This window comes from Paramisgurnus dabryanus, chromosome 24 (assembly GCF_030506205.2).
Source record: "Paramisgurnus dabryanus chromosome 24, PD_genome_1.1, whole genome shotgun sequence".
NCBI classification, from domain to species: domain Eukaryota; kingdom Metazoa; phylum Chordata; class Actinopteri; order Cypriniformes; family Cobitidae; genus Paramisgurnus; species Paramisgurnus dabryanus.
Window position 1 is genome coordinate 27409327 of NC_133360.1, and position 19343 is coordinate 27428669.

General features: G+C 38.8%; 2 protein-coding genes across 3 annotated transcripts in view; both read right to left on the reverse strand.

The window, feature by feature from the left end:
- LOC135741239 (solute carrier family 2, facilitated glucose transporter member 5-like) overlaps window positions 1-19343 on the reverse strand; it is a 179142-nt gene that overhangs the window by 90657 nt on the left and 69142 nt on the right. The window lies entirely within an intron of this gene.
- Window positions 8279-12785, reverse strand: LOC135741060 (uncharacterized). 2 transcript variants are annotated; one of them, XM_065259703.1, is made up of 8 exons: window positions 12642-12785; window positions 12352-12429; window positions 11437-11784; window positions 11130-11363; window positions 10670-10993; window positions 10271-10480; window positions 9109-9208; window positions 8279-8869 (listed from the first exon to the last, which is right to left on the reverse strand). In XM_065259703.1, coding segments are annotated over exons 2-8 (1263 nt in total). In that variant the 5' UTR covers window positions 12398-12429; window positions 12642-12785; the 3' UTR covers window positions 8279-8868. The 2 variants fall into 2 exon arrangements, with proteins under 2 accessions (XP_065115775.1, XP_065115774.1); XM_065259702.1 differs by having other exon boundaries at window positions 9109-9214.

A 19343-nucleotide genomic window follows, 5' to 3' on the forward strand; every position in this document is an offset into this window, starting at 1 on the left:
GCTGTGAATCTGCAAGCATGATTCGCTATTATACTAGCTTCAATGGGTTTCAAAAGCGGTAAACTCAGCGCGTCATATTCAGCACTAAGATGACTGACATATTAATGAATTAAATGCAGCACCAAACAATTCCGCACCAACCAATAGGCTGTAAAATAAAAACAACTGAACAAATCACACGAACGCAAGCAAGCACGGAGGCCCCATACTGGCCGGGGCCCCTGGGCTCAAGCCCAATGGTAAGTCTGGCCATGATCTTGAGATAAAACATTGGCACCGATAAGTTTAGATAATTGGTAACATTTTATAATAAAGTTAAATTTGTTAACATTATTTATACATCAGCTAACTTGAGGTCAAGTAGGTCAGAATTAAAAGAAAAACTCAGATTTATTGAAATAAATTTACATCATTGTTCTCTAATGCAGGATTTGACATTTTGATCTCTAAAATATGCTTACATTTACATTATACTGTGTTACAATGTCAATAATATTTCATATTTATTTTCAGAGTCCCTAACATTGGATAATTTTAATGTAAAAAGTTTAAAAGTGCACAACTTTTCTCAAGGGGAAGAAAGCTATACTTTTTCCCTTACGTGCAACGTTCGGAAAGCGCAGATAAGTTAGTTGGGTTAGTAAAATAAGGAAATTATAGATTTAAGTACAAAATAGTAGCCTATTTATATAAAGAGAAATATTGAAATAAAAAGTCCATAACTCTTCTAAAGTGGAAATAATGAAGTAAAATAACGAATAATAATTATATAATAACGAATAATAGTTTTCAATAGGTTGCACGTAAATAAGCAATATCTGTGCATAAGTGCCACCAGCAGGGACGTGCACAGACATTTTGAGGGGCAGGGGCTCAAGTGAAATAAAGGGCATTTCTCATAATTATGTATTTTTTTCTTTTTTTAAACAAAAAAGTATATATATTAACGCAAAATCTGACTTCCTTAAAATTTATTTTAATTAATTAATTAAGTTAATTAATTTTATCTTCCTCAAACTCACGCAATTGTTTCATTTTCAAAAGATGTCTACAAAATAATCAGTTCACACAGAAAGCATGGTCTCCTTAGTGTTCTAGGTTTATAGAGCAGCAAATGAAACCATTACACAATGTGCATGTTTTGAAAACATTAAATTACACATTAATTATACATTTGTTAAAATGCTAAAAACAAAATTGTGACTGCTGAGTTAGTGCTACATGCCAAAAATGCTATATGCTAGCGTTTAGCTGAGGTTCTATTAGTTTGCAATTAGTTGTTAATCAAAATCTGTATTTTTGTCTGATAAGGGCTCAAAATATAAGGTCTGTTTACTAATGTGAGCTTCTGGCATGAGACTCAGAGCAGAGCATTATCATTCATGACTCTTTCAAATAGAGCAAAAATAGACCATTTCATTCAAATGACAAATTCTAGGCTTGTAAATGGACATGTAAAAACGTTTCTGGATAATGTTTGCACTTTATAAAGTGCCTTCTTTGTCAAAGAACAAAATTTCACATATTATGGCAACACATCCTTTGGCACCTTTAATCTTAGGTTTAATATTTATTAGGGTTACACATGTCAGAAACCACAAATATATTAGGCCTATTTTATATTTTACTTTTTGGTGATGTCAATAAAAATTCAGACTGGGCAAGTAAAATACTGAACCAGCAGATTTCTCCCCAATCTACTACATCACTCCAGTTTAACATTATAGGCTACTTATTTAACAGCCACTACAAAAAACGCAAACAAAAAAAGCTTACTACTGTAGTTAACAATTATTTTATTGTTTGTGTTTTATTATTTTATAAGCAGTCTGTTTAAACTACATACACTATACTGTTACACGTTTGCAACTCTTCAGGTTAATATGGGATTGTCAGGGAAACAATGTCCCTCAATCGTTATGTGTAATAACTTGTCCCATATTTTGTGCATGAAACTGTTAATAGACGAATGCTTTCTTCCTCACACACTTACGGTAAGCTATCGGTATGTGACATACCGATAGCTGCCTGCAATCATGCACATGATCGCGTCTCGTTCAGGCTGAGATTTGGCGCTTCTTACAAGCGCGAATGCAGCATACACGAGTAGAGACAAGACCAATCATAAAGCGAAGTAGGTTAAAGAGGCGGGACTTAGGAAAGGTAAAGCCAATCATATTAGCGATGTGAGTTTTGGAGGCGGGACTCATCGTTAACCGTTTGTGTACCACAAATAGCGCTATTTTTCTTTTTATAAGAGTTTAAATCTCATTTAAATGATTCCTAAATAAATTCATGTTAAATTAAATAAGTAACAAGTAAAAAACACAAGAAACAGACAGACATCAATTGTTATATGAATAAAGATCATCATATTATTAAAAAAAAGCACCCCAGAAAAAGAGGGCACTTTTTCTCCAAGAATAAAAAGGGCAGGTGCTCAAGCCCCCTTTGATGTCTATGTGTGCACGTGCCTGGCCACCAGTACTCCGTCAGCACCACGGCCAGCAGCCAGCACTCCAATGCGCAGCTTATTAATACCAAACAAAGTGAAAAAGTTGGTATTTCTGTCCAGAAACATTGAAATTTAAACATGGTCTGTGTAACATTATGTAAATTCTGCGTCTCGGTCTGATTGTTGTTTTCAATTTTTTGTTCTTGACGTTCGCTGAATTCTGGGTTTATATTTTAAACTGCTGCTTCAGTGCAGTACAGAGCTATTTAACGAGCACGATCTCCCGAGATACTATGCTACTAATAATTCATTAATAAGTACTGTTTTCTTGTGCAAAATTAAATATTTATTGTTAAATGTGTATATACATATATTAATAAAAATTATCATTTGGGCTCGGACGCCCCAAGGCGTCGGCAGCGCCCTTAGCATTTGCCTATTCCGCGTATGCCCAAGGCCGGCCTTGGATATCTTGTAGTGTCTCTTAGCGTGAACTCGAGACGAGAGATGCTGTCGCAAGCGTAGCGTTGCCAAGTCCTCTGCTTTTTTTCGAGTTTAGATTTGGGATACGGTTTAAACTGTTTTCACCAGTTGTTTTTTTCTGCGGGTTAAAGATTAAATGATTTCGTTGATAAGTTATTGGTATTTGGGCTGTGAATAGTCATTGGGATGCTTTTGGGCTAGTTTTGAAAGTCCAGTCGGATGGTTCTGATACGTGAGTCTGGCAACCCTGGCTTTGCTTACGCAGACTTTCGGTTCGGATTCTAAATAAATGTACATGTAAACGAACATTTAAATCAGATTGCAATGTTTAGGGTGCATGTAAACTGTATCGTCGTAACCTTCAATCGTATTAAATTTAGTCGGATTGACAAAGTTATATAATAGTGAATGAAGGTATAGGGGGCTATTTTAGACACCGCCCTAGACATTTCTTAATACATCAAACTTTTTAGAATAGCAAAAGAACAGATTGTGACTACATTTACCTTCATGTTTACCTTAGTAGAGGTTATAGCCAGCTTATGAAGTTAGTTTTGAATTCATGTTTTCTTTAAATTACAGGATTTCCGTATACCCACTTTAAAAAGTGTGATGATGCGTAACATCGTTTTGTGACATTTTATTCATACATTTAGATGTGAAGCGATTCGAGAAATTACATGCAGAAGTTTGTGTCACGGCCGGGGGCGGACCCAAAGGTAACTAAAAGGCCACGCCCCTCTCTAACTTCCACCTCGAGGAGATTCCCAAGACCACTCCAATGACCAGACAGACGAGTATACTACGGTTAAAAGTATCACTTTATTTAAATAGTTAAAAAGAGGAAAGGGAAAGGGGAAAGGGCAGTTAAAACTAATGACTCTCTTCTTGTCTCCAGGGGCGGTTTGGACCAGGAGATGGGGACAGGGGCTCCTTTCTGGCTTGGTCCTACAATCCGTGGCGCCCTCCGCTTCTTCCTGGAGGCAAACAAGTAAAACACTGTAAGTGAACTAAATATCCCACACGGGACTTCAACTTGCCGGCTTTTTCACCCGTATCTCCTACGCCCTTAGGTTCTTCCGGTTGGGGCCCCTCGCTCTCCTCGGGACGGTGTACGAGGGCAAAGGTAAGTATTTCGCTCTTTCTCCACAGTTCGTTTCTTCCCCCGGGTGTTGCTGTACACACAGACGATTAGACACGTCACACAGACAAGTTACTCACGGGGCTCGGCCGTCTCGTTCCCCTCGAGGCGGTACACTAGGACGAAGGTAAGTATTCCTCTCTTCCTTCTCCGTCCTTTTCCTCCACAGGATGTGGCTTTAAGCACAGACAGAATTATTGCGTCACATGGGTAAGTTACTCACGGGGCTGGACGATCCCGTTCGCTTCGAGGCGGTGCACTAGGACAAAGGTAAGTGTTTCTCTCTCTTCGCTGTTCGGTTTCCGGCTGGGGCGTTGCTGTAAGTACAGGTAGGTTAATACATCACCCAAATAGGTTACTCCAAAAGGTACGAACGTCTCGTGTACTGCAGACAGTGGGCCCTCGCGGCAGCGTTCGTGTACCGTATACCTCCACCCGTCTGCTTATGCCTTCGGGGTGTCGTGGGGACTAAAGGGGTCAAGTGTGGCGGAGCCGAACGCTTCCCTGGCTCTCCCTCCTTGCTTGGACACTTGGGGCCACGAATCGGGGCGAACTCTCGATGAGGCTCCGCACACACCAAAGGTTTCTGTGGAATAGATCCCAAAGAGAATGCCGTGACCTGAACTCCGTACGATACACTTAATTTGCTACTCACTTGCACGTAGCGCTGGGCTTCGCCACTGTCTGCTCCAAAAATAGAATGGTTAATACTAACACACAGGGGGGGGGGGGGGGGGCGATAGATCTAGGCTCCTCTTCACACGGGGCGCGAGCCACAACGTGTTGTTCCTTCCTCACGAACCGTCCGAGGCGGGGGCGGTTCCTGTCACTACAGACACTGCACACACACACAGCAAGCTTTGTGTAAACACCAAAAGATAAGTTCACTCACCCCACAGCACTCGGCACACTCTCACGTGAATTTCTAGGCTGGACCACCTGGCCTCGACCGGTCAGTGAGGCCCGTTGAGCTTCGCTCCCACCGCAGGAGAAACAGTATGGTAATATAATGAAAGAAATCAGTACAACCCCTGTGTGTTATTTGCTACCCGTTTGGCTCACCCACACTTCTTGTATCCGCAGGGCCAGATAACCTACAGCAACAGCTCCTACGTCGTCTTCCTGTTCGCACTTCCGGTTGTCTCCTGGCTCTCCCACCCTTCCCTTCAAAGTGGGGCCAGGTACCTTTAACACACTCAGAATACACAATGGCAGCCTTAGATCAGTGCAGCATACATATACACCAGCGGTTACTCACTCGTTGTTGAATCTCACAACCTGGTTGTACTTCCGGTTGTTACGTGGCTCACCCACGCTTCCCTTCACAGTGGGGCCCAGTGCCTTTAACACACTCAGAATACACAATGGCAGCCTTATTTATCAATGCAGCATACACATACACCAGCGGTTACTCACTCGTTGTTTGTACTCAAAATCTGGGGTTCGACTGCACTCGTTGGTTTCTGAATCCTCACATTCACAACTACATCCGTGTCCAAACCTCTTCACCTAGTCACCTTTTGCCTCTTTTTCTCCCCAAGGGATGGACGTAGATCCATACGGCAGCTCACACAGCAGCGTGTACAAAGTACACCAACAAGCACCCCTCCGGTGCAGTGTTCCTTTAATTCTCACCGCTCCGTCCTCTTCGCCTTGCTTGGCTGCCGCACTCTTTCCATGCGCTATAAGCGCTTCCGTGGATCAACGGCACCCTCCGGCTCCTCTAAGGACGGAGCGTGTATTCGGATCTGCCCTAGCCAGTAAAGCAGCTTGTGCCCGAAAATGAACTCCCTCTGTGCGTTGCTACAGCCCTATTTATTTGGCCCGTCCTCGTGTCCTCTTCCAATCATGGATCGCTCCCTTAATCCTGCGCACCTGTTTCCAATAAAACCCCGATTGTGTTGCTAGGGAGATCAGGAAGTACAAATGATTAAAAATCGGGTCCGGGCGGAAACCATGTCCAAGCGGAACTCTTCTCTGCCACTTTTGGTTCCCGCCCTACCATAGTCACCTGGTGTCATCTGCTTTGAATCACTTTTGTTATTTGACATCACCAAGCAGTCTGTGTAGCACCAAATGAACCTGCAAACAAACATTGATGTTTATCATCCTGCCCTTGTCTAAAAATGTAATCTCATTCTCCTGCAGATCTATCATGATGTGATTGTTATAGCTGGCTTGGCTTTCATTTAAATTACTGTATATGATGTTTGATGTCACAGAAAATTCCCATAATGCAATTTGAATTACAGTTATTTACTGTATAAATAGTTTGCAGTATTATACCAAAGAGTATAGAAGTACAAGAGGGGAAACTCTCATTCGTTTTTGGCAACAGTCACTAGTTAGCGCGGCCGCCATTTTGGAATGAAAATTCTCACAGCCAATTAATTCTCAATTCATTTTCAGCAAATCTCACAGCCAAATCAGAAGCGCAATAGTAAGTTTCTTAAATTAAAATTTTGTTCACTTGCTACACCTACACGAAACGCTGTATTGTCTTGTATGTATGTGTTGATTTGTTGTTATCAGTTGTGGAATCCAATCATTAAATATAAACACATTTGAGGTATTTTTTTCTTGCTTTATTATGTAATTCTATTTTATGCTACTTTACACATTTACTACTATTATTAGTTACCAACTCCACTAGGTATGAAATATATTTTGTACATATTAATCCCCTGGACCCGCTACATTATAAACATTATAATCTTATAGAACATGATGCATTCTGTTATCCTACAGTATAATTGCCACTTTGGGACAGTGTCTGTGTTTTTTTTTACTTAATCCATTTCGAGCAATTCAGATGTATATGTGTGTATATGTGTATGTATATGGAGCCAAAATATTATGTGTGGATGAGTTTATGTCGGTATGTATCTATGTAAAATTAGCCTATATAAAAGTGGAAGACTTGTCTAAATATCTGATAAGCTGAAATAAGCTGTAAAAAGGGATTAATGATCACTGGTCTGATTTTAGGTTATTCTGTGTTATCATCATTCAGTTTGAATTTGATCTTTTAATGTACAAAGTAGATATTGCCATTACTTCTAGTTGACTCCGGATTCGCTTTCATTCCAAAATGGCGGATTCGTGGGGCTGCTGCTGCTGGGCGCTGGTGTTGCAATGGAACGTTCTATTGAGTTTCCCCTCTTGTACTTCTATACTCTTTGATTATACTGAGTGATATACAGTAAATAGCTGTAAAATTTACACAAATGTCTAACAGTGCAGTTTAGTGAATTGATAACTTACAATTAAATTTCAAGTTAGTTTCCTCCTTTCACAATTTCTGTCAATCTAAACTCCAAGAGTCTCTGTTTCTGAGGACTCATTGTTTTGTGTATGTTGTAGTACATTAGACTCTGTTGTGTGTCGCCCTCTCCTGGGATAAACTTAAAGTCTTTATGTGGTAGATTTACAGCAGTGCATCATGTCTTCATGTTTCCCAGTAATATTATAATCCATACACTGTCAGAAACAAATGTTATAAATGATCTCTAGCTGTCACTGGGGCGGTACCCTTTTAAAAAGTACACCTGTGCACATAAAGAGTTCATATTAATACCTCGAGGTTCATACTGACACCACATATCTGTAACTAAATGGGGTCTTTATAAAGGGTACTGATCCAGTGACAGTTTTGGGAACATTATTTTAATAAACTGTAAAAGTCCAACAATGCCACTGTAGACAGAATTTTCAAGTTGATGTGACCCCTTTAAATTAAACATGACTTTCTTTTATGTTATTTAGTGAATTCACTTTGGAAATCCTTTTGATCTGTACACCACAGAGAGACTCTTGTATATTTGGTGCAGTGTTGTTTTTGTCCACTAGAGGCAGTTGACTCGGCTGTATTGGGTGAACTGATTACATCTAACCTAAATGAAGAAGTCAACTAAACACAGGCATGCACACGGTTACTGTGATGTTTCAAGAAAATTCTTACTTCTCATGGTAATAAAATGATCAAGCTGTTGTTATATTCTGAAGATTAATTCATAACCAGAGTGCAGAATAAGTAAAAGATTTTCTACTGAGTCCTGAATGAAACCTAAGTACACTGAAGAGTCGACATCTAGAAGAGACAAAATTATAGAAAATATTTGTAAGTGAAAGAAGATTACACAAAAAAGAAGTTAACTCAATACAGCTTAAATAAATAAATCAATGCTGCAGTCTCTTAATAAAACCAAAAGACTGTATTATAAAATATACAACAATGACAACGAATTATAAAACATAAAGCGCTATGATACACAGTCAGTGTCTAAACTGAAATGCAGTGAAATCAACATGCATGTAAATAATGTCTCCATAGTCCAAAACATTTTAAAATAAATTGAACAAATGCTTTCCTAACTACAAGATTAAAGCACAGCCCTGTAATAAAATCCTAACCTAACTAAAAACAGCATTGAGTTCAATATCAGCCTGACTTATAGTGAAGATGAAAGTAGATCACAGTATCATCTACATAAAGATGCACTATAGCAAAGTTTTTACAGGATTTATGCATTGTGATGTTACAGTTGATCTGACACTGACACAAGACTGTTGAATGATAAACTCAATACTTCAATGAATAATTCATCTATTTGAACATTAGATTATTTACACTGAACTGTCATTAATATGTTACTGTATATGACATCACTGCATCACTGATGTCACTGCTGAGAGACTGTTGCTAGGTGATGATGTCATAAAGAGAGTTGTGACATCACTCCAGTAGTTCTGATGGACAGACAGCTGATCTACTCACAGACCTGCAACATCTAACAATGACAAACACACAGAAAGAGATAATGTTATAAAATCTGACCATTAGTTTATTGTATTATAGAAGATTATAAAGTATTTCTCATCTCTTTTTGTTTTTTCATCAGTTTTGTTTTTAGATGAACTCAGTTTAAAAAATGTGGTATCAAAATTCACACTCTTAAAATCTGAATTCAAATCAGAATATTCACTGTATGTTATGCAGTTTTAAGTTTTAGTTTATATTTTTTCTTACCACATCCACAGAGCTTCAATGATGAGAAACTGAGGCAGAAACACCAACAGAGAGAGAAACACTGAGCTGTCCACTGCTTCATTTGTTTTGTCCATTGTATCTGAAACTCAGTTATATTCAGAAAAGGCAGAACATTCAGAATTTGAAGTTTTTGTGAGGCGCTCTGATTCTCAGATTTCAGTCTCACTACAGCCTTCTTTTTTAGGGGTTTCCCCGGTAATGATGGTACACAAAACAACGCGGTACACCGGCATCTGACTTTGAAACCTGCAGAAGCTGCGCCAGTGACTTATTGGACTTATTAGGCAATAACTAACCAAGATGTGTTCTTGTACTTGTAATTTTGACAGACCTGCTCGCTTGAACATTTCTGTAATTTTGTAGCATCTTGCTGCGTCTGTGGCCAGGGCTTTTTTTATCCGTTCTCTGCTCATCCATGTGTTTGTGCTCCCTTTTAATTGCATAATTGTTAGATAAAGCCAAAGAGCCATATCCTGTGACGTGGCTGTTTAAGTGCGTTGTGATCATTCGCAGCTATTACTCATCAACAACAGGCAAAACCAACATCTCTCAGACTTAAAGGGACACTCCACTTTTTTTTAAATATGCAAATTTTCCAGCATCCCTAGAGTTAAACATTTGATTTTTATCTTTTTGGAAGCCATCCAGTCCAGCGGGACCACTTTTAGCATAATTTAGCCAAAAATAACCAAAGAGTTATTTTTCAAATTTAAAACTTGTGTCATCTGTAGTTACATCGTGTACTAAGACTGACGGAAGATTAAAAGTTGTGATTTTCTAGGCAGATATGGCTAGGACTCTCATTCTGGTGTAATAATCAAGAACTTTGCTGCTGTAACATTGCTGCAGGAGGCGTAGTGATATTACGCAGCAGTCGAAAATAGTCCCCTGCCATTGAAAGTTACTAAGGGATCTATTTTCAGGCACTGCATAATATTATTGCGCCGCCTGCAGTCGTGTTACACTAAAGTGTTTCCTTGGCTTAACTGACATAATATTAATGATCAGCTATGAGTGCTGCACAATGAGAATTAAAGTAGCTCAGTGATGATGTCATAGCTGTAAATAAACCAATCAGCATCAAGGACTGAAACTATCTCTTAAATAATTTCGTCAGATGTATGATGAGATTTTGTGTTACCTCTTACAGTACAGGAATACTCTTGTAGCTCCTCACTGTTGATTGAGTCCAGGTACAGCTTGTTTAATAATCTCAATCCATCTGTTACCTGTTGTCCATTCTTATACCAGATGTAAGTATGTTTGTTATCCAGAGTGCATTTGGTTGAACAGCTTAACATCACTTTTTCTCCATCTATCACAGGGTCTGGACTGCTTCTCACTTGTGTATCTGAAATTTCATATAACAGAGATCACATAAACTATTTTTCAAAGTTGGGCCTCATATTTGATTTAGCTCAATTGGTAAAGCATGGCCTAAATGTATGGCCTAATCACAGACGTGCTGATATCAGACTCTTACACAAGCTAATCAGTAAAGTGAGTGCTGCACTACAGAGAGTTTATTATGAGCAGTTACCTGTAACAGTAAGAGAGACTCCAGGAGAACCAGAAACTTTATCTGATGTGTTAGTGATGAACCTGAACTTATAATATCCAGTGTCACTCACATTGACGTCTTTGATTCTCAGTGTGTTTCCCACAAACTCCACACGACCAGAAAACTGATGAACCTCACGCAGATCTCTGTATTCCCAATGATAAAGGTAATGCCAGTATGTTTTCTCTACTGTATATCCAGTGGGATGTGAGTATGAAGAGTGAATATCTACTGTTGATCCGACTAAAGCACAAATACTCATAGAGGTGTAAGTCACACCCCAACATCCACTGTTAGAAAGACCTGAAAGAGTCACAAAATACTGCTGTAACATTCACAATCAATTACAAACACACTCATACTGTATATGAATCAACAAGAAAACTGCAAAGTTTGTTCTTCCATTTTAATTTAAATATTTTATAAATGTCAGACTCACACACAGATGGAGAGATATCAGACCAATCCTGAAAGCAGTAATAACTATCAGTGTTTCCTCTGGATGACACAAATATGCTTTGGTTGTGTATTACATATTCTAGATTATTGAACCGTTCTGCTAGATATTCTCCATTCTTGAACCAGCGGTAACCATGTTTAGGAGGGCAGGAGGAATCACAGCTCAGTTTTACTCGCTGTCCTGTAGATTCAGGATTCATCTTCACCTGTAAAACTAAATAATCAAAACCTTACATTAGATGAGAAATGAAAAGAGTTTAACTGGACTGATGAGAATGTAAATGTACCTGAGACTGTTAGATTGACTGTGACTGAGCTGAGATGTTTAACTCCATCCTTCATAATGAACATGAGCTGATATTCTCCACTGTCTCTCTCTCTCAGATATCTTATTGTGAGCTCTGAGAAACCTTTAGTGATCTCTTGTTTCACTCGTCCTGAGTAATCTGAATCTAAAGTCAAATCTTCAGGTTCATCTTTGTTTCTCCAGTTTGTTCGCTGTTTCTGACTGAACCAGAACCCAGTTTTGATGTTGATGTTTGAGTAATAGCACTGCACCCTCCTCAGTGTCCCGCTCGCAGCACAAATATTCAGTTGATCACAGACTACATTAAAGTTTTCCAATGCTAGGGACCCTGAAGAAGAAACAGTGACATTATTAATATTTCTAGCCTAATATTACTATATTAAAATTACCATATGATGAGAGATTCAGACAGTCCTATAAGGACATGAACCCAGATTCATCAATTTTGTTCTCAAACACAAACCTTTCGATTAATTTAGTTTTAAATTTACAAACTCACTTTAAGTATTTTAGTGATCAAATGGAAAATCCTGCCTTTGGATTAAAGCACGGTTAATTAAATTAAACTAAACTAAACTGTAGTTTTTTTTACAAAACCTGAAATATAAAAAAAAAAAATTATGAATCACACACTAAAAACATAAATTAATAATATACAATAAGGATCAGGTGATTGCATGAATAAAAGTAATCTGTGTTACATCTGAATTCATTTAAACATTCACATAGGAACAGTATTGTGACAATTAAAAGCTTCACTGAAACTCAACCTATAGAGGATCAACTTGAACATTGTTTTTATAACGGTACACAGTCACTATCAGACATAATTCAGTTTCTTAGGAATAGGTGAAGGAAAATAGTTTCAGTACAACAACAAAACTGTGTTTCATACCTTGAATGTGTAACAGCAGGATCAGTGATGAGAGTCTGAAGTTCATGATTTCTCTTTGTAGAAACTCACATATACCAGCTACAAAACATTAAACAAAAACTTTTCTTATTGCTGATAAAAAACACAATGTTAGTTTGACTGTGACAATAAATTCATTCATCTCTTATTACAGTTTAGATCTTACTTTGTACAGTAAAATAAGTAACACACAGCTGTTATTAACTATCAATAATTAAATAAAAATATTTTATTCTTAAATTACATTAAATAAAATATTTAAACATGCATACATTACAAATTACAGTGCAGTTCTCTGTCAGTGGTTTGTAGCTGTCAGTTTTAACACCTTGTAGATGATCTGATAATCTCAGTTACTTCATTTTTTTCTAAGTGAAGTTCATGTGAAGAAAAACGTCTAGCACTTTCTAGCACCCTCCCCAGAATTGTGTATCTATATCTAGTTCTATAGCAGTAAATGTCAGTGAGCTAAAACAGGAAATGATAGTTGTTGACTTCAGCAACATTATAAAAGCTGTTTTCATTTTACCATAACAACTTTTGCAACCTTAACAAAATTCTAGATGGTGTTTGATCACAAGATCGTGCCTGCAGCGCTTCGGCCTCTTAGTTTAAATTCATTTACTCATTTTATAAACTAATGTAGGGAATAGTGAATGAAGATATAAGGGGCTATTTCAGACACAGCTCTACACATTTCTTAATACAGTTTAAAACACTAACTTACAAACATCAAACTTTTTATAATAGCAGAAGATGCAACAACAGATCTACATTTACCTTCATGTTTATCTTAGTAGAGGTTATAGCCGGCTTATAAAGTTAGATAGTTTTGAATTTATGTTTTCTTTAAATTACAGAAAAAATATTATTTATTAATCTCTTACAATAACGTTGCACAGGTTAGGGGGTTTTCAGGTCTTGACCCACTGCCTGTCTTCCCTCACAGACGCCCCTTTAGGGCACAAAAAACCTCAGCATGTATGAGTGGATCTGATTCCCAATTCCCACTGAAATCATTCTGTTATCAGTCCATTAGAGATCCAATTCGGGTTTTCATTTCCTGCTCGCTCCTCTCAGTCTGTGAATGTCTTTCAGTTCTTATTTGTGTATCATTGTTTTCTGTCCTTGTGTCTTAACTCCACCTCCCTAGAATGTGAGGGAATGATGCAAGAAAAAGATGCAAAACAGAGGAATCTAAGCTTGAAGTGAAAATGCATAAAAGTTCAGATCAAGTAGTCTTGGAAAATACCAGCTTACATGACAGATGAACCTTGACAACACAAATATCCTTGGGTAAAGTATCTTGTGTGTTGTGTTGCCCAGTACACCATGACCCATGACTAACAGCTTCATTACCTTTAGATGGGCTTAAGAAACCTTGCATTTTAAACATGAGTTTAGATGAGATGCAAAGTTAGGATACTGTACTCATCAGTTGCAAAGCTTCATTGTCTTTGGTCAGCAAGTCCAGAAGTTTGATTTATCACATTTTAAACCATCAAGTAAAGCACATGTGCTGAAGTGTTTTACATTAAGCTTTCTGGCACAAGCCACCATATTCGCTGCAGCATCTTTAACTACAATAGACAAACTAAAATTGACTTTTCTAGCCTTCTTTGAAGCAAAATCTTCAATTACATCATCATATGAAACCTGTTGTGTAAACTGTATAATTGATGCTGATGATGACAAGTCCAGAGAGACGCTCCTGTAATATAGTGGACCTCAAGTACGTTTAAATAAAGTTAAGCTTGGAAAAACTCCTCTCTGCTTCAGCTTCTGTCACTGGAAGGTCAAACCAATTCTGAGTGCAGTCCACAGATTGGGGTTGATTTCTGTGAGCTCTTTCTCATGGATGAAAGTCAGCAGCTCAAGCAGAGTCACAGATTTTGGTGGGAGGTCATGGAAGTTCTTCAGCTCCTGCACAAACTCTCTGCCATCCACATCTGAGTGTCCCTTAAAGTGCAGTGTAGTTTGCAGGGTCCCACATTCTTTTTGCAGCTGTTTGTCTGGGAAGTTTCTGAAATTAGAGATCACTCCAAAGTTCTCTCTCACATTCTGCAGTGTGGAAAATCTTTCCTGAACAGCTAAAGCTGCAGCACCAACAACAACATTGAAAATGTGACCTCCAGCTTCTTCAGAGCATCGCTTAAAGTTGCCCATCAGTGTGAACTTCTCCCTTCCGTCGTCTGATTGGTCTGATTGCTCTATCGCAAGGACTTCTGGGTTGGTAGAGTGCGCGAAGCCTGCTGCAGTGCGGCCTTCGCCGAAGACCGTATCAAGGGTTCAAAGGGCAATGAGGGTTGATGAGCAAACTTTGGAGCGTAAAAATGACAGATGGGACACCTTGCGGACTTGTAGACTAGCAAGCAGGCGCAATTTAAGGCCACGGAATGAATGTCCACATGAAGTGGTTCATTTGGGAGAGGGCCACACACACCTGAGAAATCCTGGAAAGAACATGGGGCTGCAGAGGTAGATGGCTCCTCGTCAGACTTCACAACCATGTCTGTGGCTGCTGTGGAAGTATCTGACTTCTCATTTTGGTCAGTGGGTGCTCTAGCTCCAAAATATTTCAGAAGTGCCCCTGAATTTACAATTAAGATACAATATGTAAGTTAGATACACTTACATCACACATGCATCAGTTACCCGATTAAAATATAATAATACATATGTAATAATACCATAATACACATTTTATTAGCATTGGTTAACATCCTATAAACTAAGCATAACACACTACAAAATATTTAAAAAGCTATATCACTGTAGTTTACATAATGCCATGTCAATGTATATTAGAAGTTATTTAAGTTAACATATAGCATGTAGCAATAAAAAATTACATAGTCAGGACATCTGTGTGAATTTGCACTTGTTGTGTTGCAAACACAAACTAGACTGTGTTGCCTGTGGGTGAATTTAGTTGCATGATATGATGCCTCAATTCTAATAGTTTCTTGTTCAGCAAAACTGAAATCGAAACCAAATACAGTCGTATTTTGTGGCTAATAACAACATATTAGCAAGAGGGTGAGGCTAATAAATAGCCAATATATCCTACTGTCACTCACGTCGTCACTGATAGAAACCTGCATACCTTTATCTTTTGCCCGTTTCTCCTCTTCTTCTTCTTCCCGAAAATAGTCTCCTTGGTTGAAGAGGAGTTGAGGAGTCAAGATGGTGCCAGTTTCCTGTCGGCATGCTGTCTTCTCCAAACCTTTCAATTTGTCCAAAAATGGGTCCTTATTTCTGCGTTTTTATTGCAATGTTTAAGTTTACCTGCTATGAGCGGCATAACTTATAATCGGCAGTTTTACTTGATATCGGAAACTCCTTGGATTCATTGGGAATTTACACAAGCGTTTGCCCTACTCCTCACCACTATTCCTTGTTCCCTTTTCGATCTGGACCATGGCTTCGTCATCCGCCCTGCGGTATATACATTAAGAATCGTTGCAGAAAGAGGGGTATTCGTGGAGGTGTCCTAGTGAGGATAAGGAGAGACTTTCATAATGTTCATCATAAACAGCCGTCGCTCTGCCACCACTACAAATTTTAGGCTCTCAAACGACGCGACATTTGATGGATCTAAGACATTGTTATAATCTGCTTTCTCTCCCAGCCTCAACAGGATTATTTGCTACTCTGCGATCCACGCAATTACGCATCAGAGCCAGAGGTGTAAATATCGCTAATATCCAACAGGTGAAATATGCCGGAACCACTACGACGGTCGACAACTATTTAAATGGCTTTGATAAACGCCAGATCAGTATCAAATAAGTATTTTATTCTCAATGACTTTTTTTTATCTCTCACCATTTGGACTTTTTATTTTTAACTGAAACTTGGCTTGGATCTAATGAGTTTTCTATTTTTGGCGAACTTTGTCCACCTATCTGCTCTTTTTGTATTTTTTAGTACCCCTAGATGTGACGGAAGACGTGAAGGAGGAGTCGCTGTGGTTTTTAAAAAACATTTTCAACTTCTCACCTAAGCACTATTTCACTTGAACTACAATGTGTTGAAATTACGGCGACTATGTCTCCGGTTCTGTGTGCCTTCGTCTATAGACCTCCCAGACTGGATAAAGACTTTACTGTGGACTTTGCAGACTTTTTGTTTCAGGTTATGTCTGTATATGATCGTCTTCTCATCCTCTGTGACTTTAATATCCATGTTGACTGCCCAGGTAAGCCGTTGGTTACTGTGTTTAGCCGGGTTTGTGATTCCTTTGGCCTTATTCAACATGTTGAGGAGGCCACTCACGTCCATGGACACACTCTTGACCTCATTTTGTCTTCTGTTCTCTCAATTGGAGATATTAATATTGAAAACATTGTTTTCTCTGATCATAAACCTATCATATTCAACACTACATAGTTTTATGATCTATCTACCACAAAATCCTCAGAATATTCTATGCATAAGATAAATGCTGAAACTATAAATCTCTTTATAGACAGCTATCAAAATAATGCCATAAACTCTTTACTCCCAGCTTCGGACTCCCCTAGTCCGTAAAAGCTACTTGAATGTTTTAATTCCTCCTGCACTTCCATTCTGGATTGTGTACCCCCTGTTAAATTTAGGGTTCCTAAACTTAAATCTCAGCCTTGAATGAATGAGTCTGTCCATCATCTCAGAAAAGTGGAAAAAAGATCATCTCACTGTCTCATTTGACATTTTTAAATTATTTTTGGATAAATTCGAAAAGGCAGCAAGATACAGTTTCTTTTCTGATGTTATCACCAGTCATCGTAATTCCTCAAAAACTCTTTTTAGCACTATAAACTCAATTATTAATCCTAGTAATATACTCAAAATTGAGCCATCAAATATTGTCTGTGAAGACGTTTTAAAATTCTTTCTTGACAAAATTGATGTGATCCATTCCTCTTTTAATGCATCTGATCTCTGTGAATTTCTGCTTGTGCATCTAGAACAATAATGTTAAAAAATGTTCAACCTGTTTTGTTATGTATTTCATTATGCTGGTGTTACCCCTTTAAGGACCTTATGTGTTCCCGCATGTGCTGTGCGCATGCGCAGTGTGTCTGTAGTGCTTGCTACTGCTAAAAACAGTAAAGAGTTATATTGCTACAAGAGGTGTCCGTGTATGATGTATTTTAACGTGTGTCATTCACTCCATGACATAACAAAGTAAACTGGCGACGAGGATGAACGCGATATTGTGTCATTGTGACACCGCCGAGGCAAATAGAGAAAGTAAACAGGGTACTACGTCAGGGACGATCGGCACATGCTCGGTGGAAAGGAAAATCAACAAACACAAACAGTGAGTGAAAAGTGCATTTACTTGTAAAGATGGCTGGAATAGTGGGACAAATTGGACCATATGATGAAAATACGGAGCGGTTTGATTGTTTTGTTAAGGCTAATGGAATTAAAGACGAAGTTCTTGTACCGACCTTTCTGAGTGTAATGGGCAGGAAAACATACAATCTACTGCATAGTCTGGTCCAGCCCAATAAGCCTAGTGATTGCTCATTCAGGGACGTTGTAACATTGCTCAAAGAACATTTCGCACCAAAACCCCTCATTATTGCCGAAAGATTTCGCTTTCATAAACGCAACCAGTTAGAGTGAGAATCAATCGCGCAGTTTGTTGCTGTTCTGAAACGTCTCTCTGAACATTGTGAGTTCGGAGCAACGCTGAACGACACCATAAGAGACTGATTTGTGTGCGGACTGCGAAGTGAAACCATCCAGAAACGTCTTTTGTGAGAAAGTAATTTGACACTGGAGCGAGCAATGGAAATCAGTGTTTCCATGGAGATGGCTGCAAAAGAAGCACAAGAGTTAAGCACTTTCACCCAAGTGAACAAAGTATACAGGGAAAAACCGAAACAAGACAGTAAGAGAACTTGTCATCGGTGTGGAAAGAGTGGGCATCTGCCACAAGAATGCTGGTTTAAAGACAAAGACTGTAATAACTGCGGAATAAAAGGACACATTGAACGGACATGTCAAAGCAAAAAGTTGAATGTAAGTGAAAAAGTGAACGCAAGCAAGCCTATGGAGGCAAAGAAAGTCTATGCCAGAAAAGTAAAAAAGAAACACATTCATCAAGTGGATTATACTGCAAAGCAGCAATCAGATGATTCAGATGAAAATGAATTGGCACATGTAATGTCTGTGTCTTCAAATTCAGATGGATACTGGGTGACACCACTGCTGGATGGTAAGGCCATTCCCATGCAAGTGGATACAGGAGCCGCTGTTTCGCTCATGGCAGAATCAACATACAAAGAGAACTGGCCCAAGACAGAATCTGTCTCCAAGGAAGCCTAAGCTGACTCTAAAGACATATACAGGAGAGCTGGTACCTCTCGTAGGAGTCATGGACGTGACTGTGGAGCTTAACAGGCAAAATGTAACATTACCAATCTACATTGTGAACGGTAGCAGTCACGCAACATTGATGGGCAGATCGTGGCTGGGGAAAATAAAAATAAATTGTCAAGAAGTACACTTGGTTGTGAAAGAGTCAGCCAGCCTAGAAAACATTCTAAGGAAACATGAACCCCATTCACACAGACCTCTGGTCCCAGAAAATACCCGTAAAATTGCCAGACAAGCGTCTGTGTGAACAAAAACTCGTTCCGTTACTCTATTGGGGTCGTTGTCGGAAAGAGGACCTAGTAAGATACGCGGGTAACCCTCTGTGTGAACAGAAAGCCGCAAGAATGCCATAATGGGCGTGTCGAAGTGAGGACGCGCGCATCATCATCACAACACAAGTTATGGTTCAGCTCCTTACAACGAGAGATAACATGTATATAAACATTCACCACGAGAAATGGTGCAAACTAGATTGAAGCAGTTATCAGGAAATTATAAATGAGACGCATAAACAATGACGCACGTGCCGTAGTGAGGACGCGCGTGTCATGGCAACATGAAGTTGGTTCAACTCTTTAAAATGAGGGATTTACAACATT